Genomic DNA, 24,189 nt, shown 5'->3' with positions numbered 1-24,189 from the left:
AAATCAGTAGCTAAAAAAGCAGCCGGATCCCCTGTTCTGAATGCCTTTGGATCTACTTTCCCAGCTTAAATAGTTGGAAAGCCACCCCGAACCTCAGATGTTCCTCTCGGCAGTACACAAAATCTGTCATAGCAACAGACCCCTAAGCCGAGCTGGCCACTTGCCCTCCGCTTCAAGCATACATCACAAGTCAAAATGAACTACATACAAATCCCGTTTGCAATGGTCCATCGCTAACCCGCCTCACTGGAACGAGCCGGTGGCGTGTGGGCTGGAAGGCGGCCTGGGGCGGCCCCCACACGACCCTGGATTGGACGTCCGTCTGCCAAGCCAGCCCCACAAGGGAGTCTGAAGTTCAGCAGCTTCTCAACCCCGGGCCGGGGTGGGGACCAACCTGAGTAGCTACAGAAGCCCAGCTGAGGGCCCCAAAGCAAGACCTGCTTCCCCCGGGCCTGCAACGTCAATCAAGTGTCAAGGAGCTGGTTGAGAGCTAACAGAGGAGGTTTTTCCAAAGAAATGGGAAAAACACTACCACTGGCCACTTACGCACGAAGGAGGCACAAGGAAACAGGTCAGGTTAATATTTTAATCTGTACATCACATTTTTTTTCTGCAAACCATTACACTCTTATTTAAATTAACCTTCTTCTTGCAAAATATTCATTTCATTTTCCAACAAAATCTTATAAAGGCAAAAATAAAATTTTATTTTGGCAAATGTCATGAAGTCGATACTGGCAGCATATGGAGTTAGTTAAAAATAGACGGCAACTTCTAAATATATTCAAGATTCTGTTTTTTCTGAACATAGTCAAAAACAAATTTTCCTTTAAAGAGTGGCTCCACCCACCAGAGTTTGGTTGTTTTTGTTTTTGGGTATAGAGACTATCATGAAAAGACTTAAAGACCCACAAGCACTGCACCTGGCTTCGTAGCCGCCTCCTCATTGTCAGCTGTAAGTCAAGTCGCAGCCCTGGGTGGCAGGCCATCCGGTGGCCCAAGTCCTAGGGAGGCGGACCTGGTGCTGCCCAGGACAGCAGCAAAGGTTCGCATCACAGGTTGAAGGAATCCATCCCATCAGAGTCTTTCGGGCAGATGCCACCCCGCGTGGAGTTTATTGCTATGATCCAATAAAAGTTGCTTCCTCTCTCCTTTCCTGGACTAAAAAGCCTATGTCTGAAAACTAAAGAAAACTTTTTTTTTGTCTTTTTCTTTTTGAGAAAAGCCCTTTGCTGAGGGAACCTCATGGATGAGGAGCCCAAAGCTTTTGAACACACTGTTACCCTGAACCAAACCCAAGGATCAAGGCACCATCCTGGTGGGGTTTTGCCCAGAGCCCGTGTGGTGCTGGGGATGGCGGCCCGCTACAGCCAAGTGCCACTGTCTCCCAGACAGCACGCAAGAGAGCCCAACGCTGGCATCCCAGGAGGCGTGCTCTCAAGTCCAGCCTTCACCTGAGTCCATCAGAAGCTGGACTGGCCTTGCTTGCCCTGCCCTTCTCCCCGACCCGCACCTGTCACCCAAATCATACCTGAACCTGTGTGTGCGGCTACAAAAGTCTGCATCCTCACCTTGCCAGCCACTCAGTCCTTGAGGTGAACATTAGCAAACATAGTCTAAGATACAGTGTCAGTATTTTACAGTGTGTATCAAAAGTGCCTCTGTCACAGATCAAAAGGAGTCCGAAGGAAAGTGAGTGGGTGTGTGTTGGGCCCTAGCCCTGTGGTGACTGTCCCGTCGGTGCGGGCAGCCCCTTCCTCCAGCCGGCGCCCCCACGTAGCTGGGAGAGATTTCCGTGCAGGCAGAATGGTTGATCTCCTCTGAGGAAGCTGATTCCAGGCTTCTCCTCTGCACGTTGGATCATGGGTCCGTCACTGCCTGGGCTGGCAAAAAGTACAGCAGACAATGAGAGGCTGGCAGGAGCCCTGCCCACATCTGGGCAGTGGGCGTGTCTGCACACACACACACAGGGACGCTAAGAGGCAGGGCAGCAGAGCAGGAGCCTTCAGCAATGCGGCCGCTGCCGGGGGACCCCCGGCTTCTAAGAATCATGGGAACTGGGCTGCACCCGTCCCCCACCCCCACTCTGCTTCTAGGAATGCATTCAGTCACATGGGAGCTCCCCAAACGGGGTCCTTGCTCCGAGAGGGCAAAGAGCCTGAGCAAAGACTTGGGGTTCAGCTCTGGTCCTGTCCTCCTTCCACTGAGTGGCTTTGGGCAACTCCCTCAGCCCTGTTCCAATCTAAAATCTAAAACCTCCGTGTGCCAGGGTCCTAGGACATGCAGATGCGACCTGAAGAGAGCAGGAAAGGCCTCCCTCACAGCCAGGGGCACCCACACTGGGGAGGAACACAGGGTGGGGCCGCCATGCACACCCTCTCGCGGCCCTGGCAGGTGCCTGCAGCCATCACCAAGGAACCAGCTGGAGTGTTTCTCCAGGGCTCCTCAGGCTGGAAGGCGACACCTGCCGGAACATGCTGTCCCCCACGCCCCGCAACACGAGCCCTCTCTGTCCCTCGTTTCACTCTCTTCTCCAGACATCTAGGGCGGCTGGCGATGAGCCCAGGAGCGCTGGTGAACAGAGGCCCAGGCTTGCACCACAGGGGTGTCGATCTTCACAGGGTTGTGTGCAGCCAAAGAGGTGCTGTGCCCCCTGCCCGGCACGTGGCGGGCACCCAACAATGTTAATGGTCAAGTGCAGAAAAACAGGTGGGGGGAGGCCCACACAACAGTGTGATGGACAGGCTGACAAGGCACTGCCCAGGTCTCCAGTCCAGGTGATGCAATGCATCAGCACCTAGAACCCACTCAAGAAGGAACCAGACACTGGGCCTCCTGCCTCCTAGTCCAGGAGCCTTCTCCATGGCCACCCCACCTCTCAGCACTTCACGCTTAGACCACGAGGACCTAGTGAAGGTGGCCAGCTGGGGGCCAACTTCACATTGCCTGGGCTTCCCCTCCCAAGGTGTTCAGTGACTAAAAGGGCAGCAAACCTCTCCCCCTGCCCTAGCCAGCTTGCTCTGGCCCAATTCTGTGTGACCTGGAGAAAGCCCAACCCCTCCCTGGGCCTCAGTTTCCTTATCTGTAAACTGGACTTTTTCCAGTCCGAACAGTTTTCAGTTTCATCAGCCAAAGCCTTCTGCCTCTCCTGTTCTTGCCCGAGGCCGGCAGTGTTATATACGGCCTCGGGAAGCCGAGCAGGGCTGGCCGGGCACAGTCCTGGCTCCAGGATTTCAGGGAGGCGGGGGCCTCCATCACAGTCTCCACTGAGGACCGAGGTCCGGAAAAAGCACCAGTTCCCCACCTGCCTGTAGTCCCGAAGGTCCCCCAAGCGGCCGCTTTGCCAGTGGAAGGAAGGAAGGGAGGCCAGCAGGTGGCGCTGCAAACACGTCGGGAGCCGCGGGGAAGGGAGGCGGGCCATGCGCAGCACCGGACTAGGGGCACGGCAGGCGGGGGCTCTTACTTGCAGCTGTTAGACAAAGGTGTAGTGGAGTCCGTTGCTTAAAGGGGGGTAAGGTGGCACCGTCCTGGAGGACAGGGGCCCTTTAGGCGGGAGGAGAGCCAGCTGCTGCGCTAGACGGGCACACAGGAATTAAGCGGTGTGTTAGACACGCCGGCGGCGCCCGCAGCACAGATGCCCAAAGGCCCACACTAATGACCCGGGCCCAGAGCGGGAGGGGGAGGGGGAGCCGGCTGGGATTGGCCTGCACGTCCCGGATGAGTCTCTGAGCCGGGAGAGGGAGTGAGAGCGAGGGCAGCCGCCGCGCGAAGACTGCCTTGGAGCCGAGAGAGGAGAAGGGCACGCCGGGTGTCAGGCTGCCTGTGCTGTCCGCTGGAGGCAAGGAAGCTGAGGCTGGCAGATCCACAGTCAGGCAAGCGCAGGTGAGAGGTGGTCGCCTTACTGGGGAGGCGGTAGCGCCCCCTCGGAACCCTGCACATGAGCCCCAGGTGGGGGACTGTGGCTGGCCATCTCCTGTGTCGCTGGCCACAGGATGCCACATGAGCATCTCAGTCCACTTCCTGTGTCCTCAGAGGGGGTGAGGTCAGCAGGGGTGTCAGGACTCCCTAGGATCAGGGTTGGAGGGCAGCGCGCAGAGGCCTCCTGCTGAGACAGTACCACCTGTCCACATGGCAGGTCACTCCCATGGCCTTCTGAGACCACACACCGCAGGGCCCCCAGGCCCCACTCTCGGCTACTTGTAGACCCTTGGTTGGAGTTGGAGGACCGGCAGGGGCTGTGAACCCACCTCCTGCTCAGGAGCCATCCCCTCTGCACTACCTGGACACATAGTGGCCTCTGGGGAGGAATAGGACAAGGTACACAGGGTCAGCACACAGGGGCAGTGTGGGGGCGTGGAGTCAGGTGCCTGGAGTCCCTCTCCTGGTGGAGAAGGGGAGCCTTTACACACACACGCACACACGCGAATATACACATGTTTCTGTGGACACACGTGGCTCCTTGTGGTGGTTAGTTTTCCCAGCTGGCCAGCACAGTTGTGGTTTGTGGCACATGACAGTCTGACAAGGTCAACAGTGGCTTTGGTTTGGGGACGGAAGCAGGGGTCCCAGAGAGGACCTCTACTGCCCTCACCTTGATGTCAGAAACTTCAGCTGGGCCCCGGGGTCCAGGGGCTGAAAGCCTGTTCTATGAGCTCACAACTGCACAGGAAGTCAAATCAGCATTGCTCGCCCAGGGACCTCTTGGCCCTGACACTGCTGAGCTGTGGGGTCCTCCCTGTCTGCCTCGCTGCTAGGCCTGTCCGCCCCTCCTCCCAGCCCCACTGTGCTCCTGGGACAAGACACCCTCCGGTATGGAACACAGTACAGGCGCTCAACCACCGGCCCTGACACCTGACTCCCTGGCTCTGGGACAGGCCGTGCAGGGCCTGAGCCGGCCCGGAGCAGTGGGTGAGACCGGAGCCCCGAGGCTGGCAGCCCAGGCCTTACCTGCCACCTGCTTGCTGCGCCGGGAGGCCTCGGAGGCCAGGGCGTAGGAGATGTTGATGATGCGCTCCTGCTCCTGCAGCTGCGAGTCCAGGTCGGCCACGCTGTTGCGGTCCTGGCCTGACGGTGGTTGCAGGTTGCACATGCTGCAGAAGGCCAGAGGGCAGGCTGTGGGTCCTCCCCGCCCCCAGGCATCAGCCTCAGGAGCGCAGGGTCTCCCCGGCCTGGGGTTCTCAACAGTTTAGAGGTGGGGGCATCCGACAGCAACTCTGGACTTCCTCCCTAGACAAAGGCATGCATGCCTCCCTTTCAGGCACCCCAACAATCACAGCCTTGCTCCCCTTTCGGGAGGGCCAGACCTCACATCCAGGGGAGGCTCCTGCTGAATTCAGATAGGAAGCGGCCAACCCAGCTCTCCAAGAAAGGCTTACACACTAGAGGGTTAAGCTTCTGAAGCCATGGAGGCCTAGGGGACAGGAAAGCTACTTCCTGGGTCCCTGGATCAGCACCCAGGCAGTTGGGAAACACCTCTGGCACCCTCAGGACAAAGCTGGGGCTCCTACTGGTGATCCTGGGAGCACAGGCCCGAGTGCTGGGACAGCCACCATTGGAGCTGGGGCTCCAACTTGTCTGCTTTACACTTAGGCGTGGCTCCGCTCAACACACTTGCTAGGGAGACTTGGGACACAGATTTGGGGGCCAGGGTCTGCCATGAACATTTCAGGATGTTCCCAATGAGCTGGGGAAGCCTCCTTGCTGATGACATGCTGGGGACCACCAGCCTGATCCCTCCAACGAGTGGACCTGAGACAGGGGCGTGGCAAGACACACACCGCAGCCAGGCTGACCCAAGACACCACCTGGGGTCAGGCCTAGGGAGCTGCTGAGAGTCCGTAGACGAGGGCTGACCTTGACCGTGCGAGGATGTTGCGGATCTTCTCGGCTTTACGATAACGAGCCTGCAGCTCCTCAAGGCTGGGTGGCTCTTCGGGGTCCAGCTCCACGTAGCGCTCTGGGATGGAGACCTTCTCTGGTTTGGACAGCTGTGGGAAGGGTCAGGAGGTGGCGGAGGGGAGGCTCAGCTGTTTGCGTTTGGAACCAGCTTTCTCCACCCCTCCCACCCCGAGGAAGCACATGGTGTCTGCGTAGGTTAAGGAACAGGCCCAGGTCACAAAGTTAGCCAGTTAGGGAGTTGGGATCTGAACCTGGGTCCGACTCCAAAGCCAGACGATCTCTCACAGGCCAAGGGGAGGGCAAGACAAGGCGGAGCAACCACACTAACAGCTTGAGAGCTGAGCAGCTGCACTAACAGGTCTCAGAGCAAGCCAGACCCCTCTGGCCTCTCCAGCCACACGGACCCACCCAGGCGGTGCCTGTGTGCCTGCTGCTTCCCCCCACTGAATGCTCTTTTCTTTTTTTTTTTTTTAAATTTTCTTTTTCTTTCTTTCTTTTTTTTTTTTTTTTGAGAGAGAGACAGAGAGAAAGGTCTTCTCCCCATTGGTTCAACCCCCAAATGGCTGCTACGGCTGGCGCTGCGCCGATCTGAAGCCAGGAACCAGGTGCTGCCTCCTGGTCTCCCATGGGGGTGCAGGGCCCAAGCACTTGGGCCATCCTCCACTGCCCTCCCGGGCCACAGCAGAGAGCTAGACTGGAAGAGGAGCAACTGGGACAGAACCGGCGCCCCAACCAGGACTAGAACCCGGTGTGCCGGTGCTGCAGGCGGAAGATTAGCCTAGTGAGCCACAGCGCTGGCCTGAATGCTCTTTTCTAATGGTCATTTTTTTTTTTTTTTTGTCTTCTAAACATGTTATTTATTTGAAAGGCAAAGAGACAGAGATAGAGAGGATACAGGATACAGGGAGAGCTCGCCCATCCACTTGGTTTACTCCCCAAATGCTTTTAACAGCCAGGATTGTACCAGGCTGACGCTAGAAGCTAGAAACTCCATCCAGGTCTCATACGTGGGTGGCAGGAACCCAACTACTTGGGCCAGCATCACACATTAACAGGAAGCTGGGATTGGGAGCGGAGCTGGGACTTGGGCACCGGCACTCGGCATGCGATGTGGATACACCAACAAGCAGTGTCTTGACCGCCGCGTCAAATGCACACCCCTGGGATGCTCTTGCTTCGGCTCCAGTGACTCTCAACCTTCTGACCTCACTTCTAGAAGCCTTCTCTCATTTCCCCTCCCGACCCCACTACTCTCCCGCTTTCTGGCCACCGCTGTCTCCTGCAGTCTAACGCAGGGGCCTGGCACTTAGAGCCCTTCAGTAAATGCTCCATGGATGGACAGACGCATGGATGAAAGTAATAGTGGTTTCTCTCCCTATACAACTCTTCCGCTGGAGACAGGAGGCAGCTCTGCTGTACCCACTGTTTTCCAGGTGAAAGGGCCCCAGACTGCTTCCCCATCAAAATCGCACGAGAACCCAGCAGCAAACTCAGCTTGGTGGTCTTGCTAAAGGCACCTTTTGCATGCCTAGGGAAACTTGAACCTCCCTGAATTACAAATGCATATGAAAATGGGGTGGGTTGATGCTCCTAAAAGCAAGTTAACTACAGTCCCAGGGCCAATGTGGTCTTAGATTTAAACCCATGCAGCCTTTTCAAGCTGGAGGAGGGCAATAAATAAGCTCTTCTGTTTCGTTTCCAACGAGGGCAGATCTAGAGGAAGGAAGTAGATTACATTGTAGCAGGAGGGATTTAGGTTAGAGATACAGCAGGACTCTCTCCTGGCTGGCAGGCCAATTAGGACACTACAGAACTCAATCCCACTGCCAAGGCAGCAATGGTTGCTTCTCTTGTGGATCTGTTGCAGGGGCCTTGTTCACCCCTGGAGTCCCAGCTGATCCCAGAAATCAGGGACCCCCTAGATGTGTATGTGCCCAAAGAATGCATGGCCCGTCGGGCTGGGTAGGAGCTGTGGGCTAAGTCTGTGTGTGAGCGGGCCTGCCCCTCCTCTGACAGCAGGGGGCCCCAAGAGGCAGGCTCCTCTCCAGCACTCCTCACAGCAGCCCCACCGGTGGGGAAGGCTCCCTGAGCTTCCACCTCGCACCCTTCACGTGAGCACTGTTCCTCTCCAGCTGTCACAGGACAGATGTGGAGGTGTGGGCATCTAGCCTAGGGGTTGAAATGCCAGGTAAGATGTCCGAGTCCCACATCGCGGTGCCAGGCTTTGATTCCTGGGAGGCAGGGGCGATGGCTCAGGTAATTGGGTTCCTGCCACTCGTGTGGGGGACCTCGATTAATTGCAGGCATTTGGGGAGTCAACCAGCGTGGCATTCCATGCTTGCTCTCCTCAAAAGCCTGTTTCTGGGACATTTATGGGACACTGTGATTTATTTAGCACGGCCTTCACCAGGAAATTTTACGAAGCCCCTAGTGTGTGCCAGGCTGGGTGCTAGCAGCCAACGATACAGAGGCGAAGCCAGCAGCCATAGCCACAGTCCCACAGAGCATACAGATGGCACAATGCAGGCCACAGGAGACCGCGCTGGTCCTGAAGAGCCCGAATGTGTTACCCTCAATTCCCTTTTTCTTCCATTGGGAGGAGACTTCCAGACAGGTAGAGATCTAGGGATTGCTTGTTTTGCTCTGCGTGCCCTGTCATGATGCAGTAGAGCCACCAGAGGGCGCCAGAAGAATTCAAACCAGGACTACGCAGTCCCTTCGCTTCTGTCAGGTCTGGAGATTTCAGCTATGATTTCCAAACCTGCCCCCCATTTCCCCAGGTGTCAAAGGCCAAGACTGCTTGACTGGCCAGTCTCAAGACCCACCCCTGGGGCTCCAGGGAACATCGTCTAACAACTGCTGCATCACGCCAGGTTTTCCAATGACTAAATGGCAGGCACAAGCAGGCTGAGTTGATTCTCACCCCAACCCACTTCACTGGCGAGAAAACTGAGACATAAGAACGTTAGGAAGACAGTCTGCCCCAGATCCCAGAGGGGGGACGGTGGAACCCGCATCGAGACACCTGCACTGCTTTTCTGCCTCAAGCAGCCAGCCCTCTATGCTGGACCACGTGGGAGCTGAGCCTCGTCCCCCACTGAGGACAGTGACCCCCAGCGGCAGGGTGGGCAGGCTGGGGAGTCACAAAGGAAGCCCCCGCCCTCACCTCTCTGCTGATGTCCAAGTCATAGTCTTGAGGTTCCAGGTCCAACTCGGTGACAGGCATGGCCTGCACCTTCAACCAGCCATCCTCCTCCTTGTCCTTTCTTTCCCCTTGCACGGCCCGGTCCAGCAACTGCAGGTCAAAGTCCTGCTCGCGCTTCCACTGGCAACAGAACAAGAGGGTTAAGTGCAGTCCTTCCTGACTGCGGACATGGCCGCACCGGTCCCCTGGCGGATGGGCCCGTGGCCCGGTGCTGTGCTGGGAGCGAAGCCTCTGTCCCCCTCACGTGGCCTGCTCCATGTGAACACTGCCCTCCGGTCCAGGCCCCCAGAGTGTTCCACAGGTGTCCGCAGGGCACAGATCTGAGACCCACAGCTTCAGGCTCACAATGGACCCAAGGGAGTTAAAGAGCTTCCAGGTCTAAGAGGGTGACTCCAAAACAGAACCTGGGACAGGACAGCAGGGAAGGCATTGGTCCCTTCTGTTCCAAAGGACTGGATAAAGGAGGCCCCTTGAGGCCTGCTAAACAAGTAGAATACCCATTTGCCTTTTTAAAAAAGATTTTATTTATTTGAGAGGTAGAGTTACAGAGAAGGATAGAGAGAGAAAGGTCTTCCAACTGCCGGTTCACTCCCCCAAGTGGCTGCAACAGCCGGAGCTGAGCTGATCTGAAACCAGGAGCTTCTTCCGGGTCTCCCATGCAGGTGCAGGGGCCCAAGGACCTGGGCCATCTTCCACTGCTTTCCCAGGCCATTGCAGAGAGCAGGATCAGAAGAGGAGCAATCGGGATATAAACTGGTGCCCATACAGGACGCCAGCGCTGCAGGCAGAGGCTTAGCCAGCTACACCACAGCACCAGCCCCACCCATTTGCCTTTCTATTGGGTATCCCCAACAGGACACAATCTGGGATGGGGGACACTGGGGTAGGGAGCAGGAACAGCTTGGGGCCAGTGAGGCAGACAAAACTGTGGCATAAAATGGTATCTTATGGGGCCGGCATAGTAGGTTAAGCCACCACTTACAGTGCTGGCATCCCATATGGGCACCCATTTGGGTTAGTCTCAGTTGCTCCACTTCTGATCCAGCTTCCTGCTAACATGCCTAGGAAAGCAGTGGAAGATGGCCCAAGTCCTTGGGCCATGCACCCATGTGGGAGACCCGGAAGAAGCTCCTCGCTTCTGTCTGGTCCAACCCTGGCCATTGCAGCCATTTGAGGAGTGAACCAGCAATGGAAGACCTTTCTGCCTGTAACTCTGCCTTTCAAATAAATAAATAAATAAATCCTTAAAAAATGGTATCTTGAGATGGGTGGTTGCCTTATATTAGGAAAAAACCTAGTTCACATAAAATCGAAATACTATACCAAATGCAGCAGGGTCCAAGGCTGTTTCGCGGTATCAACACTACAACAAGCATCTCTTCACAAGGGGGAAAATCTATCCCAAACATTCTAAGATCCAAGCACAACTGTCCAGTCTCAGGGTGACCTCCTGTTCACCTAGCACCTGTGAGCTCACAAGCGTTTGGGCGCTGAGCAGGTGTTGAGAAGAGAACAGGTTCAAGGCCTTCTCTTGAGCAGGAGCAAGGCGAACACTTACTCATCCCGGGCCTTCTCCTGGCTCGTACCCTGCCCACCCCACAGAGCCCCACCCCAGCAGGCACAGCTGTCTCAGATGCCCCCCCTCCCCGCATTCCTCCCATGCCCCAAACCTCTAGCCATCAGCACATGTCACCCATTCACGCACAAGCTCTCAATAATGACTCTAAACCAACGTTACTGCTCTTGGGTGATGGTTTTCCAACAAGCCTTTGACAGGAATTGGCAGTTGAAATTCCAGGGATGAAAAATTATCTTAATGATTCACAAAGAAAAACGTACATTTTTGTACACGCTCACAAGTGCTCCAAACAGAGAGCAGTCCTCATGTAAACCCAGCCTGATTGTTTCCACAAACAGGAAAGTTCTCTAGACTCTATGAGGCAGCCGGGGAAGAACCACGCCAATCCAGGATTATTAAGCAATTCGTTTATTGGCGTTGACGCAGAGACTTACATGAGTCTTGTTTTCTAAGAGAAAAATGACAAGGAATTCAAATGACGATTCTGAGATAACCTCTACACTGGAGACATCAGGTTGTAAGAGGTGTTACTTCATAGGATATTTGCATACACAGTTTAAAAGTTAGTGGGTTTGCAGCTTTCAATGATATGAGGATCCTGGGTCTTATCCCTTGGGTTTCTAACAGCTGCAGAGAGACCCTCTGAATACCTAGTTTGTTTTGCTATCTGTTCATGTTATTAAATGTCAGGAACACAAAAGGCTTTCCTTTCTATAAGAAATGACGAGATAGGACTGGAGGAATTAAAACCAAACAACCTCAGACTTGGGAGAACGTATTCGCACGTGCAAACTCTGAAGTCCGTGTCTCCTGCCAGCTGTAAGGCATGGATTTTGATCAACTCCTAATGCCCAGACCTCTGCCAATGACTGTGGTCTCCAGGCAGCGGCTCAGCCCAGGCTCGAGGGACGGCTCTGGGCATGAGTGAGTAGGCCTGCGTGGAGGAGGGCGGCGGGAAGGGGAGTCACACGTGGGGGTGCCTGCTAGGCTATGGAGACAAGAGCTGCTATGACAAGCCAGGTAGCACGTAGCACCGGCCAGTTAGAGAACGTTCAGTGTACCAGAAGCGTCTGTAAACACAATCAGGCAAGGATTAGAGAGGCAATGAGCGGTCACACTAAAAGCAAAAGAGCTTGTGCCACGAATTAGGGGGAGAACAGTCAGGCTAGAGGTCTAGGGAAACACGGGATTTCAAACAACACGGAAGAATCACATGGAATGTTTTCAGATGGGATTTAAGGGGGCAGGGCGCAGTGCCAGGAAGCACCTCCAGGGGGCAGCACCGATTTTCCCCCCAGCTGTCCTGGGCCCCCTGGGCCTGTCAGCACCACAGGTTGTGGGCCAGACCCGGCAGCGTGTCCGCAGAGGTCTGGGAGGCTGGTTGATTCGTTTGCGCTTTTCCTCATCAAATCCTATCCCTGTCTTCCTCCTCTACCTCTTGGACCCTGTATTCCCAAATGCTTAATATTCTGTGAGATCCCGGATGCCTGCAAGGGCCCCTGCAAGTTTGGCTCAGAGACCCAACGGGGTATGTGCTCAAAGTCTCTGGCTTCTGCGTGAGTGCTGCTTTCTGGCACTGGTCCCAGGTCCCCCGCTGACCGGGTCACGCACCAGCCCTGTGCGTGTCCTCTCAACCATCCTGGTCAGCCAGTGGCCCACTCGGGGTGTGTCTGGCGAATGTGGGGAGGCTCTGCTCGCCGCACCAGTCCCCCCTGCCTGGCCCCTGCTAACATACTGAGCCCAGGTCCCCGGGGAGCGGGGGGCTGAGGTAGCGCGCCGCGGGCGGGCCTGTCCGCTCTCCTTGGCTCAGCGTCTTCTTGCGCTCACGGACCAGGGCCTTTTGGTGGCGCTTCATGCGCTCCAGCTGCTCCTCGGCGCTCATCCGGCCGCGCGGCTGGTCCCCTGAGTACAGGCGCTCCAAGGCACTCTTGGGTCTCTGAGGAGGGCGAGACACACACAGCGCTGGGCTGCGAGCGGAAGGCGGCCACCCTGCTGGCCCCAGCCCCGTTCTTTGCCCTGCCCTGCCCTTCTCTGGTTGGGCTCCTCTTGGGCACGCAGACCCACCCTGTCTAGGCACCAGGGTGCCCGCGGCCGTCACAGGCTTCCTGGGCAGCACCCCTGCCCAGGTACCAAGGCCCAGGCCCGGCCAGGTGGACACACATGCAACAGGTGCAGACTGCCCGGGCTCCCTCCCGCGACCCTGGCAGGTTGATAGAGGGGTCTCTTGGAAACAGAGAGGGCAGCACGACGCCCTTCTGCAGCCTGGACGCCATCCCAGGGCTCCCGGGGTCAGCCATCGCCTCTCTCTCTGTATGAAGGAGCAGGGAGCCGGCCCCTGGCCAGATCCAGGTCACTCATGGGAAGGTTACCTTGCTGCTGTCGGCATTGAGGCCCCTCCGGAGCGTGACGTAGGGAGCGATGGAGGATGACTGCTGCAGCCTTGACGTGGACCCCGAGAGCCCTTCATGAGCAGAGAGAAACACAAGTCTGCTCTCGGCGGGGTGCACAAGCCACCGTCCCCTCACTAGCCACCCCCTCACGGAGCGCACGGAGCAGGAGAGCAAGGCTGGGGGGTAGAGGAGGGAGCACCAGTTCACAGTGCCTCCTGTCCCCCGGTGGGCTCCCCCTGGACTCCCTTCCCAGGCAGGCGCCCTGGGTTGTGCGCCCTTCTCTGTGCATTCTGCACAACCCAATCCTGGGGGGACAGCGAGGAGAACACCCAACCAGGGAGCAAGCGTGTGGGCTTCAAGAAAGACCCCTCTGAGTCCCAGTGATGCAAAAGGAGAAAGCCGCAGATGGCAAGCTGGCGGCACCCAGCCTGCCCCGGGCACGAGCCCCTGCCTTATCTGCTGGCTCCCTCGCTGATCAGCTAACCGGCAAGTGACTCAAACATCTCGCTAAAGTGGGGATAATAAGTTCTTCCTCCCTAGGACTACCACCAACACCACGTGTATGGAAAGCGCTCGGTCAGTGCCAGGCTGGAGGGTAACTGCTACTGTCGTGGTTCCCGTGGACAGATGAGATCAGAGGGAGAGAGCAAACGTGAGCCGAGGGAGGAGGTCAGGCTGCGGGCAGAAAGGCAGCATGGTGGCTGTGACGGGGCTTCCGAGAGACTCCACGGAGGGGCTGTCTTACCTCTGCCTGGCAGCGTCTGGTACCTGCTCTCGGAGCCCACGAGGCCCAGGGAGGACTGGGCCGCATCCCCGCTGAGGGTGGCCAGCTCAGGCTCGCTGACGTAGGACCGGAGCTCCACCTGTGGGCAATCCTGGGGCGTTACACCTGCCCCGTGCCACACCACCTCCCCCACCCCCACACGCGGCTGTGGGCTACCCTCCCGGCTCACCCTCGAGTCCCCGTTCACACACTGCCCCAGCTCCCGGTCCCGCTTCCTCTCATCCGACTGTCGCTTGAGGCCCCGCACGGAAGTGTGCCGGATGATGGTGGCCTCCCTGGGCAGCGGGGGCACAGCCGGCGGCTGGTCCTCGGGGCTGTAGAGCTCAGGGAGGGGCGGCCTGGGAGGTGCCTCGTCTTCCTGCCCAGAGAGAGAATCAGAGCTGGAGAGGGGTGTGGGCAGCCGAAGGCCGGGCCTAGCCGCTTCAGTGACCCCTCCGTCAAGGAGCACAGACAGCTGCCTTGGAGGAGCTGAGGAGAGAGGTGTGTGGAGCAGTGGGTAAAGCCAACACCTGCAACACCAGCACCCCACATGGGTGTGGGTTCAAGTCCTGGCTGCCCCACTTCTGATCCTGCTCCCTGCTAATGTGCCTGGGAAAGCAAAGGAGGATGGCCCAAGTCCTTGGGCCCCTGCACTCCTGACGGAGACCCGAATGGAGTTCCAGGCTCCTGGCTTTGGTCTGGCCCTGCCCTGGCCATTGCTGGGGAATGAATCAACGGGTGGAAAATCGATCTCTGTCTGTGTTTCTGTCTCTCTCCCTGTAACCCTTCCTTTCAAATACAGTAAATCTTAAAAAAAAAAAAAAAAAAAAAAAAAAAAAAAAAAAAAAAGCTGTGAAAAGCAGAGATGCCTCTACTTCATCTCCAGCCTTCACACATTTTAAAATGCTCCCAAGTGTCACCTGCACATCTGCTGTCCCCAAATCCAGAACCCAGGTCTGTGCTCTTGACATTGAGCCAAACTGCTTACTCCACTTACTGGGCATGCAGCAGAGGAGGGGAGGCGCGCTGCTCACTGCGCTCATTTCTAAGTGGGTGCCAGCCCCTCCCGCCTGGAGAGCAAACATCTCTCCCAGTCCGCGTGCTCAGACCAGGGCGGGTCAGCCGGGCACACACTCTGGCTCCCTCAGCAGAGTCCGCCCCGCTCCTGCCCTTCTTATCAGAATGTGCACGGTGACAACACATTTCCTCCTCCCCAACTCCGACAGCAGAGGCAGCCAGGATGGGTGACTCACTGCCTACCATGCGGCCCACTCCCTGGAATGCGATGACGGTAACTGTTCTTCCAGGAACCCCCGTCCGCACGCGCCTGGAAGGCTGCAGGTCATCTCCACGCCAACAGTCGGCCCCTCCCACTGGCTGCCACGAACACCCACGAAGGCCATGTGACCCTCCTCGTGGCCCTCCTCCCGGAGTCTAGCTTGGCTTTGTTTTTCGAATCTTGTCGAGTTCAGAAAAAGCAGCCCAAGCTTGCTTTGCAAAAGTTTATCATCATTCTTTTAAAGCAACACACTTCACCGAGGTGGCCAGGTTAAGGTGCCCGCCTGAGACAGCCACAGCCTCTCAGAGGATGGGCAGTAACCAAGCCCAATGGGACACTGGAATCACCGATAGATAAGCAAAACTCACCGACTGTTTCCCATGGAAGCAAACAGAATTTCTGAAGACAGAGGGTGGGAGGGAGGCATTTTATTATGCCCTTTTATTTATCTTTGAGAATATTATCTAATAAAAGATGACGTTAAAGTCAAGACAAGTCAATAAACGTGAAAGAATTATAGCTACATGCAACAGTGTAGATGAATCTCACAAAAAATAATGTGGAAGAAAAGACGCAAAACAGTGCTCTGTGCCGGCGTAATGAGAGTGTTTAGGGCGCAAACACCCATGGGTTGTCGGGCTCAGACGGAAAGTAAAGGAATGACTATCCCCAATGTCCTTGTGGTGGCTGGCACAGTTCTACTCCTTGTCTGAGTACTGGTAGAGCACGGTGGTCCCTTGATTATTATTTGCTCAATTATGATATTCTGTTTTTGTGTCATTTCCAGCAAGGGTGTCATTGTTTCACAAATGTAAATGTTCAGGGGCCAGCACTGTGGCGTAGTGGGTAAAAGCTGCCGCCTGCAGTGCCGGCATCCCATATGAGTGCTGGTTCTAGTCCCGGCTGCTCCACTTCCAATCCAGCTCTCTGCTGTGGCCTGGGATAGCAGTGGAAGATGGCCCAAGTGCTCGGGCCCCTGCACCCACGTGGGAGACACGGAAGAGGCTCCTGGATCCTGGCTTCAGATCGGCCCAGCTCTGGCCATTGTGGCCATTTGGAGAGTGAACCAGCAGACAGAACATCTCTGTCTCTCCCTGCCTCCTCTGCCTCTCAAATAAATAAATCAACCTGCAATGGGAAACTGAGGCAGCCCAGGGCAGGAATGGGCCTTGCTGGAAAACACAGTGAGTGCACAAGGACTAGAATCCAAGCACCCCCCTCCCAGCCTTTTCTGTCTGCCCCTCCCCCCCACTGGCAGGCACCTTGCCCTGTGAGAGCAGCCGTCTGCCAGGGTTTGCACCCTCCTGTGTCACCGTGGAGGCTCCAGTTGCCTCTCAGATCCGGGGCTGGGAAGAAGATCCTGAGATGGAGGAATTCACAGCAGCTCACAGGCTGAGTCATGGGCTGCACTCTGGGTCCAGCTCTGGGCCGTGGGCGCTGGCTGGAAGCAGGTGGATGGCAGGGCCCAGCACGAGAAGTCCAGGGCTTACCCAGCACAGTGCACTGACCTCAGCAGAGGGCCTACGCTCATATGGTGCCCAGGCCAGGCGCCTCAAAGCCTGTGTCAGCAAAAACCCAGTGCCACCCCCACCATTTTCCAGGGTTCCCACGGCCACAGTTTCTATGTCCTGTGTCTGCCTGGCTCTGGAGGGAGACAGGAGCTGTCATGGTTCCCGAGCACATCTTCGATTTCCTGAAAGTCTCCTGTGCGTTCAGACTCCGCCAAGAGCCTGGACCCTCTCTACGCCTGGGAAGGTGTGAGCCCTGGCAACCTCTTGGGCCACAGAGGTGACCTGGGACTGCAGGTCCAATTAGAGGGTGAATGAGAAGGTTCAGGGATGTGGGTGGATTCCCTAACACCGAGACCTAACACCATACCTATGCTCCTTGAGGGTCTTGCAAAGATCACTGGTGTTCTCAGAGCCAGCACAGCGCTGGGCTGCAGGGAGAGGTACGGATCCTCTTCCCTGGAACCAGCTCCTTGCCTGCAGGCTTGTGTAACTGCAGGAGAGCCCTCTGCAGGTTTGCCTGGAGCTCTGCACGGGGATAGCCTCACCAACAGCCACGGTGCACTCACAGATTCCACCCTACTCAGCACAGTCACTTCTGGCTGGGTCTCAATTTTCCCCATTAAAATGGGAGGCTTAGGCGAGGTCACCCCTCAGCGTCCTCCAGGTGCTGTGAGCCTGAGGCCCAATGGCCAGGAAAACACACACTCCCCCTCAACTGCTCACGACTCTGCCTGGCTGCCCCTCCCCAAGCTTTCCCAAGTTTTCCAAGGGAGCGAGCGGGGCGGTCAGTGCACGTAGCTGCTCATCAGGGATACTTACAACGCTGGCCTTGGTCTTGGTTGGTGACTGAAGGGGAGACGTCACTTTCCTCAGCTGGGGTGGGTGAGGTCGGTAGGGCACGTAGGTTTGCAGCTGGGGGAAAAGTCGGACCTCCAGAGGGGTCCGCACGGGGCTGGAGGGAGGGCTGGGCTGCGGGGGCGGCTTGCTCTCCGCCATCGAGAGTGAAGGCACAGGCGGGTGAGGGGACAAAGGCACCGTTTTCCTCTCTAAGGGGCAACAGGGAAACAAAGCATGAGCTGGATGGAACAGAGACCTCCTTCCCTGCAGGACACGAGGGGTGGGGCGATTCAGCACCGTGAAGACCCGCCCCCAGGGCCGTCCCCACTCACCAGGATTTTTGACCGATTCCACCAGGATTCTGAAGTTCTCTTTGTTTGCGCTCAGACCTGCAAGGACATCTTCGATCCTCCACAGATCTTTCTGGATCTGCGATTTCTCCTGAGGAAGACAAGGTGGTGGTTCATTGGCTTCTTGGTACCTTGCCAGAGGCTCCTTCTGAGCACCTGTGCTGGCATTTCTGGTCGAGCCCTCACCCAGGGACCGTACTACTCCCTGCAGAAACTGCAACTAGGTGGGTGCAGACGCAACAACGCCCAGGCCCAGGGAGGGATTTCAATGTGGCTGTCACCTGTCCAGCTGTCTGTTTCCATCCAATTTAAAACCAGACTGCCTTAAGTGCCAACATTCTTCAAAGAGTACATGGGAAACGGAATGAAAGGCAAGCTTATTTAGGTGAAAACCACATTTTAAATCCATGCATAAGCATTGGCATTGTAGTGCAGCAGGTTAAGCTGCCTCCTAAGATATCAGCATCCCATGAGTGCAGACTCGAGTTCCGGTCACTCTGCTTCCAGTCCAGCTCCCTGGTAATGCGTCTGGGAAAATGGTGGAAGACGGCACAAGTGATTGGGCGCCTGCCAGGCTCCTGACTTCAGGGGACTCCTGACTTTGGGGCTCCCAGCCCAGCCCCAGTTGTGGCCATTTGGGGAGTGAACCAGCAGGTAGAAGATCTCTCTCTCTCTCTCTCTCTCTCTCTCCCACTTCTCTCTTTCTCTCTCTCTCTCACTCTCCCCCCCCCCAAATAAATAAAGCAATCCTTTTTCTTTCTTTTTAAAGAAAGTGCAATGAGCACTGGAATGTTATTCAGCCATAAAAAGGAATGTAGAACTAACGTGTATTACAATGTAGATGAACCTTGAAAACACTATGCTGAAGGAAAGAAGCTGAACACCAAATGTCACATAGTGTAGGATTCTGTTTCTATAGACTGTCCAGAAGGGCCAATATATAGATACAACACAAAGCAGATCAGTGGTTGCCTAGTGCACAGTGGGTAACAACCACAGAGAGGGAGTTGGGGGAGGGAAAGGACTGACTTCATGGGTTCAGGGCTTCTTTCAAAGGATGATGAAAATGTTATAAAATTGACCATGGTGATGGCCACACAATGTTGTTAAAAAACTACAGACCACTGAATCACACACTCCCAGAGAGTAGATTTCACAGCATGTGAATTATCTAAGGATACTTCTGAAAGTTTGTGGAAAATAGAATGAAATATGTTTATCTTAATAAAAAAAAAAAAACTGCACCCCATGCATTGCTTTTGTGTAATGCATCTTTCCCGTGCACTTTTTGTATAAGAAAGCTCCCCATGTTTGTGCAGAGAGCACAGTGAGAGAAGAAGATGGCAGGAAAAGAGCTAGACTGTGATCACATACACCCCGATAAGTGGCTGCCAATGGGAAGGGCCTGAGAAGAGATGGAGGCGGTCTGGTGTGGTTAAGGACAGTGAGCATCTTTTAACGGGGTCACTTAAGCACCAGATACAGCATGCTTTTGGATTTTTAAGCCATAATGGGGAGGAGAGAGAGCTGTGGTCCCACTCATAGACTGAAAGAGCGGCAGGCTGCACACCATTTCCTGTCAAGGCACCCAGCTACCCCTCAACCGGAGGGATGCTCGGGAGGCAGGAAGAGCCCTCGGCTCACCTGGAAGAAGAAGGCTCTCCTGTGCTGCTCCTGTAGCGCGTGCTTCAGCTGCTCCACGTCACGCTCCAGCTTCAGGTACTCATTCCAGGCGTTTTCCATCTCCTGTTGGCCAAAGGAATGCTGCTGGCCCCTGGGCCCCAGGATGTCCCACTTGTACCCGTGCTGGTGACCACTGCTGACCCAGCCAGGGGTGGAGGAGGGGACCCGGGGCAGAGGAGGAAAGAGTATGGGCTCTGCTCATTTGCACTCTGACCCTGGTGCCCTTGGCTATGCTTTCATTCCCTGTGCTGGCAAAAAGGCTGCAAATCATCAGCCTGACAAATGAACAGGTGGAAATTCTGACACCTTAGAATGAGGGGAATAGACCTGTAGGCTGTTCTGAGAAATCAGGTCTCTTGGGTGTCTTCAGCCAGGAACTGCCGACAGAAAGCAGCCTATGGCCCAGGTGCAGACAGATGTGGACAAGCTACTGTCAGGATGCAGACTGGAGGAGTCTTGGCTATGCAGACTCTCACCCTTGGCCATTAAGTCAACCTCAGCCCGGCCCATCCTGAAGGGGAGGATCCGTGCCATCCACACCCTCTACATACGGTGGACTCCCTGGAGAGCTCAGCTCGGATGTGGACGAGGTCCTCCTGCAGCAACCTCTGCTGGTAGGCGATCTTCTCCGCATGCTGGGGCTGGTCCCGGTACTGCTCCATCTGCCTGTGCAACACCTCCAGCACCGACTCCAGCTGGTCCTGCACCAAGGAAGGCCAGAGACAGACAGGCTAGACCCCAAGGCCCCCACCTACCACAGCAGGCAGCAAACAAAGCCAACTAAGGCTGGGGTGGGGTGGGGTCACAGCAGACACGTGGTGAGGGGCCTTCAAAGCTGCTTCTGACTCAGCCCACAGGACAAGTCACCTAACAGTGCTGTGCCTCAGTTTCCCATTTAACTCCTTATCAAATAAATTATGACAAATCAGGTAGTAGAAGGAGAACTCGCTAAGTCCTTGGGGAAAGGGATGAGCTATTATTCTTCAGCATCCCAGTCTTACTGAAATGCAAAAAGAGAGAGACCAAACGTTGGCGGCCCGACGTTTTTGTTTGTTTTGTTTTTTTTTTCTCTTTTTTTCTTTTTTGACAGGCAGAGTGGACAGTGAGAGAGAGAGACAGAGAGAAAGGTCTTCCTTTTGCCGTTGGTTCACCCTCTAATAGCCGCCACGGCTGGCGCGCTGTGGCCGGCGTACCGCGCTGATCCGATGGCAGGAGCCAGGTACTTATCCTGGTCTCCCATGGGGTGCAGGGCCCAAGCACTTGGGCCATCCTCCACTGCACTCCCTGGCCACAGCAGAGAGCTGGCCTGGAAGAGGGGCAACCGGGACAGAATCCAGCGCCCCGACCGGGACTAGAACCCGGTGTGCCAGCGCCGCAAGGCAGAGGATTAGCCTAGTGAACCGTGGTGCCGGCGGTGGCCCGATGTTTAATCCTATCTTTCCATCCGGATTTGCCACCTCCATGGCCCAGGTTCAGAAAGATGGAGCTTTAGGAAGTGAGCTGGTGCAACTGTAGCCAAGACCTCCAGGCTCCACCACAGGGCCTCCAAGAAGAGGTGGGCCAGAGTGGAACTGAGGCAAGGGCAATATTAGACTAAGCAGCCTGGGAATGCCCTGAAGGTCTTCTCCAGGTCCAGCTAGAAACCCACATAAAGCACCTTTCAAATGCAAAGTTATTGCTCTGGGTAAACTAACCTGAGTTGTTCAATACTAACATGAGTCCAGGCTATGTCTTAGGAAAGAAGACAGAATGCCCCCCACCCTCCACCCCATGCCACAGCTCTGCAAAAAACTGAAGCGCACTTTGTTTTCCTTGAGAGCCCGAATCTTGTCTTCCAAGTCCTGGAGGATCCTGTCTTGTTCGCAGAAGACGCTCAGTTTGACCTATAGGCGAGAACAGGTTGGAGAGGAGCTGAGAGGATGCCTCGGGGAGCGAGATCAGAATGACTCTGGCCACAGAACCGTCCAGACCCTGTGGGTCGGGGGCAGCTGAGGCAGCAGCCTGTCCCTCCGCTTACTCACATCAATGTCACTCTCAGCGATCTTCATAGGCTTTAGGCTTCGGTCCTTGAGAAGGTCCCGGCCTGTCATCTGGGAGGTGAATAATGTAAAAGAGACTTAGCCACAGTGTTCGGGAGCAGATCTCAGGAAGGAAGGTCAGCCTTACGAGGGGTGGGAGTCTCAGCAGTGGCAAGTAGGAGTGTGGCGTGAAAGGGGCAAGAATGCGAGCAGGAGCTGCTTTATTTCTTTGCCGATTTCATTTTAAGGTAAAACCAGTACCTTTCTGAGATCCTAGCACTCGTAAACCTCTCAAAATAAAGAAACCATGAACGTTCAAGTTACAGGGTCGTCAGTTTTGGAAGAATTTATTGATAAGCTCAAAGTGAGCGCGATTAATCAGCATGGCTCTTGGAAGATTTGCCACTGATAAGACAGGTGCGCTCCTGAGCCTGGGGACAAACACGGATCACAGAAGCCCATCTCCCACTGCCCAGGTGTGCCAGGACAAACGAGGGGATCTCCAGGCTTCTGTCAAGCCTTGGTCTAGGGAGTCTGAGCAGCCCACCTCCCAGTGAAGGAGCCCTCCTCACCCTGCCCGCCTGGGGAAGAAGAACCCGGCTCATTCCTGATTGGGGTTTTCACCTGACATTGAGTAACCGAGGCTAGGCTGTTCTTACTGAAGTTACAGGTTACCTTGTCGTCTCAAGAAAGGAAACCACAGAGCGATAAGTCACCCAAACTTAGGGGCCAATGGAATTTCCCACTTCCCACCCTTTTCACCTGACTCCGAGTGGACAATCAAATGTCCATCTCTCACTGACCCCTAAGCCGCTAAACCCAGCTCTTTACCCCAGGGTTCATTTTCCCCCAACCTCCCTCCTAGCAAAAGCTGTGCATGGGCAGAGGGGGTGGCCTCTTAAACAGACGCACCTTCATGGCCAAGACAAGGCCAGGGTTGGCCTGGGCTAAGGAGCCCCAGACAGGGCACTCCATCTCCCTGACCTCCACAGCAGAGAGAGGTGGTAAGTGTGCTCTGCAGAGGGTCCCAGGGTGTACAGACAGAGAACTGCTGCACAGACAGCCTGTGCTCTCCTCTACCCAATTTGGGAAGCCCCCTAAACTTGTGAACATGAATGTGGGGCAGAAGCATATGGGCAAACACTGCACTCAAACAGCTCAAGCCAACCACAAGTCCAGCCGTCCCGCTGTGTTCCGTCTCCTTGAGAATCAGCAGCAGCAAACCCAAAGGTCAAAGAAAAAGGAGAATGACCTCTCCACACGTGGGCTGCAGACACACCCCACCCACCCCCGTGGTCCCATGTAGAGGGCAGGGGTCACCCCCTTATTGATCTTGGGCCCTGAACATGAGGCCCAGCACAAGGGAAGACACTCCACAAATGCTTATTGAACTGCATGTAGGACAACGGGCAATACACATAGGTCAGTGTTGGGTTCCAGGAGAAATCAGAACTCCAGCCAAATTCCGCTCTTCAAACCGGCAGATGATGTGTACATACAAGAATACACAACAGTACACGACACAGGGACTCCCACAACCATCCACGGACACACCGTGCCATCCCCTGCTGTGAGGGGAGCAGGAGGGGGAGGGGGACATGGAATTCACCCACACAGCTGAGCTTCCAGGTAGTACTTGGGCTTGACACTCAGGGCAACCCCAGAGAAGCACTGGTGTAAGTAGTGAGCCCGGCGCTCTACGTCACGGTCCTCTCCTTGCCGACCCTGCACATGGGCTTGCCGACCCTGCACATGGGCTGACCGTGGCTCACTGCCTAGATAGAAACCACTTTCAAATCGAGACATGCTTTGGGGATTTTGCCCCTCAGCAACACTCTTCCTCTAGTTCCTGGAAGCTTTTTATAGCAGATTATCTTTTTGATGCTTAAACAACAAGGCAGAGAATCTAATTGAGCAATGCCTCATTTATCCAGCATCATCAGGAAAGAAATGAGATACTCCACACACGAACAAGGGCCTTTGGAGAAAGCTGAATCTTCTACACGAAGCTCTCTGATGGAAAGCTTTCTAAAACATGCCCTTTGCTGCTGGTACACACTTAACCTTTTTCTCTTTTTCATAGGTTTCTGGCACTCCCTACAATGCACTGCTTCTAAGGTGCTGTGAGTGAGGAATCGAAGCACCAAAAGCTCAGCAGAGCCCAGGCACTGATGGCGCTACCCTCCCTTTAATTGCCTTGATGCCCAGCACGGCGCTCCTACCACACATGGTGCACGTGAGATCGCAGCGGTCCCTTGCCTCCCCTCGCTAGCAGTGAGTGTGGGGACCATGACGTACCCTCTCCGTAACCTCAAAGCCTGGCCAGGGCCTGGCACATGAGGATGGTTCTGGAAAGGCTTGCCCTGTGAGCCTGTGAACATCTCAGAATGAGGGGACCTGGCTCTGCTTCCCCTGGAGGAAGGCCTTGGGCTGCAGAGCAGGGCTTTGTGGCTGCTGTTCACACAGCTTCTGCATTCAGCTCCCTTCCAGAGGCTACCAGAAAACACTATACCTCCAGGACTTCTACCTCTGATTTTCCTTTCCGCGCTGTGCTCTTTGGACAGCAATATTTAAATCCATTTAAAGCACTGTGGGCCACTTGCCCCCAGCATCCCTGAAGGCAGACAAAGTGAAAGGGCGTGGGTATCCACTGATGCGGGGAAGGGGCTGTTTTGG

General features: G+C 55.6%; 1 protein-coding gene across 17 annotated transcripts in view; it reads right to left on the bottom strand.

The window, feature by feature from the left end:
• Positions 1 to 572: 572 nt before the first annotated feature.
• The window catches only part of PLEKHA7 (pleckstrin homology domain containing A7), a 221,816-nt gene continuing 198,199 nt past the window's right edge, over positions 573 to 24,189 (bottom strand). For 15 of the 17 annotated variants that reach the window (XM_070072882.1, XM_051833953.2, XM_051833955.2 and 12 more), the window contains 15 exons: positions 21,517 to 21,585; positions 21,298 to 21,378; positions 20,047 to 20,196; positions 19,457 to 19,558; positions 17,795 to 17,903; positions 17,445 to 17,671; positions 14,026 to 14,214; positions 13,818 to 13,935; positions 13,052 to 13,143; positions 12,418 to 12,618; positions 9,065 to 9,223; positions 5,854 to 5,987; positions 4,948 to 5,090; positions 3,464 to 3,573; positions 573 to 1,883 (listed from right to left, as the gene is read on the bottom strand). In XM_070072882.1, the coding sequence (XP_069928983.1) occupies positions 3,473 to 3,573; positions 4,948 to 5,090; positions 5,854 to 5,987; positions 9,065 to 9,223; positions 12,418 to 12,618; positions 13,052 to 13,143; positions 13,818 to 13,935; positions 14,026 to 14,214; positions 17,445 to 17,671; positions 17,795 to 17,903; positions 19,457 to 19,558; positions 20,047 to 20,196; positions 21,298 to 21,378; positions 21,517 to 21,585 (1,875 nt within the window). In that variant the 3' untranslated portion in view covers positions 573 to 1,883; positions 3,464 to 3,472. The remainder of the gene's footprint in view (positions 1,884 to 3,463; positions 3,574 to 4,947; positions 5,091 to 5,853; positions 5,988 to 9,064; positions 9,224 to 12,417; positions 12,619 to 13,051; positions 13,144 to 13,817; positions 13,936 to 14,025; positions 14,215 to 17,444; positions 17,672 to 17,794; positions 17,904 to 19,456; positions 19,559 to 20,046; positions 20,197 to 21,297; positions 21,379 to 21,516; positions 21,586 to 24,189) is intronic. The other 2 variants (XM_051833954.2, XM_051833966.2) reach the window with 1 other exon arrangement.

This window comes from Oryctolagus cuniculus, chromosome 1 (assembly GCF_964237555.1).
Source record: "Oryctolagus cuniculus chromosome 1, mOryCun1.1, whole genome shotgun sequence".
In the NCBI taxonomy this organism is placed as follows: domain Eukaryota; kingdom Metazoa; phylum Chordata; class Mammalia; order Lagomorpha; family Leporidae; genus Oryctolagus; species Oryctolagus cuniculus.
Note: the sequence above shows the minus strand (reverse complement) of the source record. Positions and strands in the feature narration are given on the sequence as shown.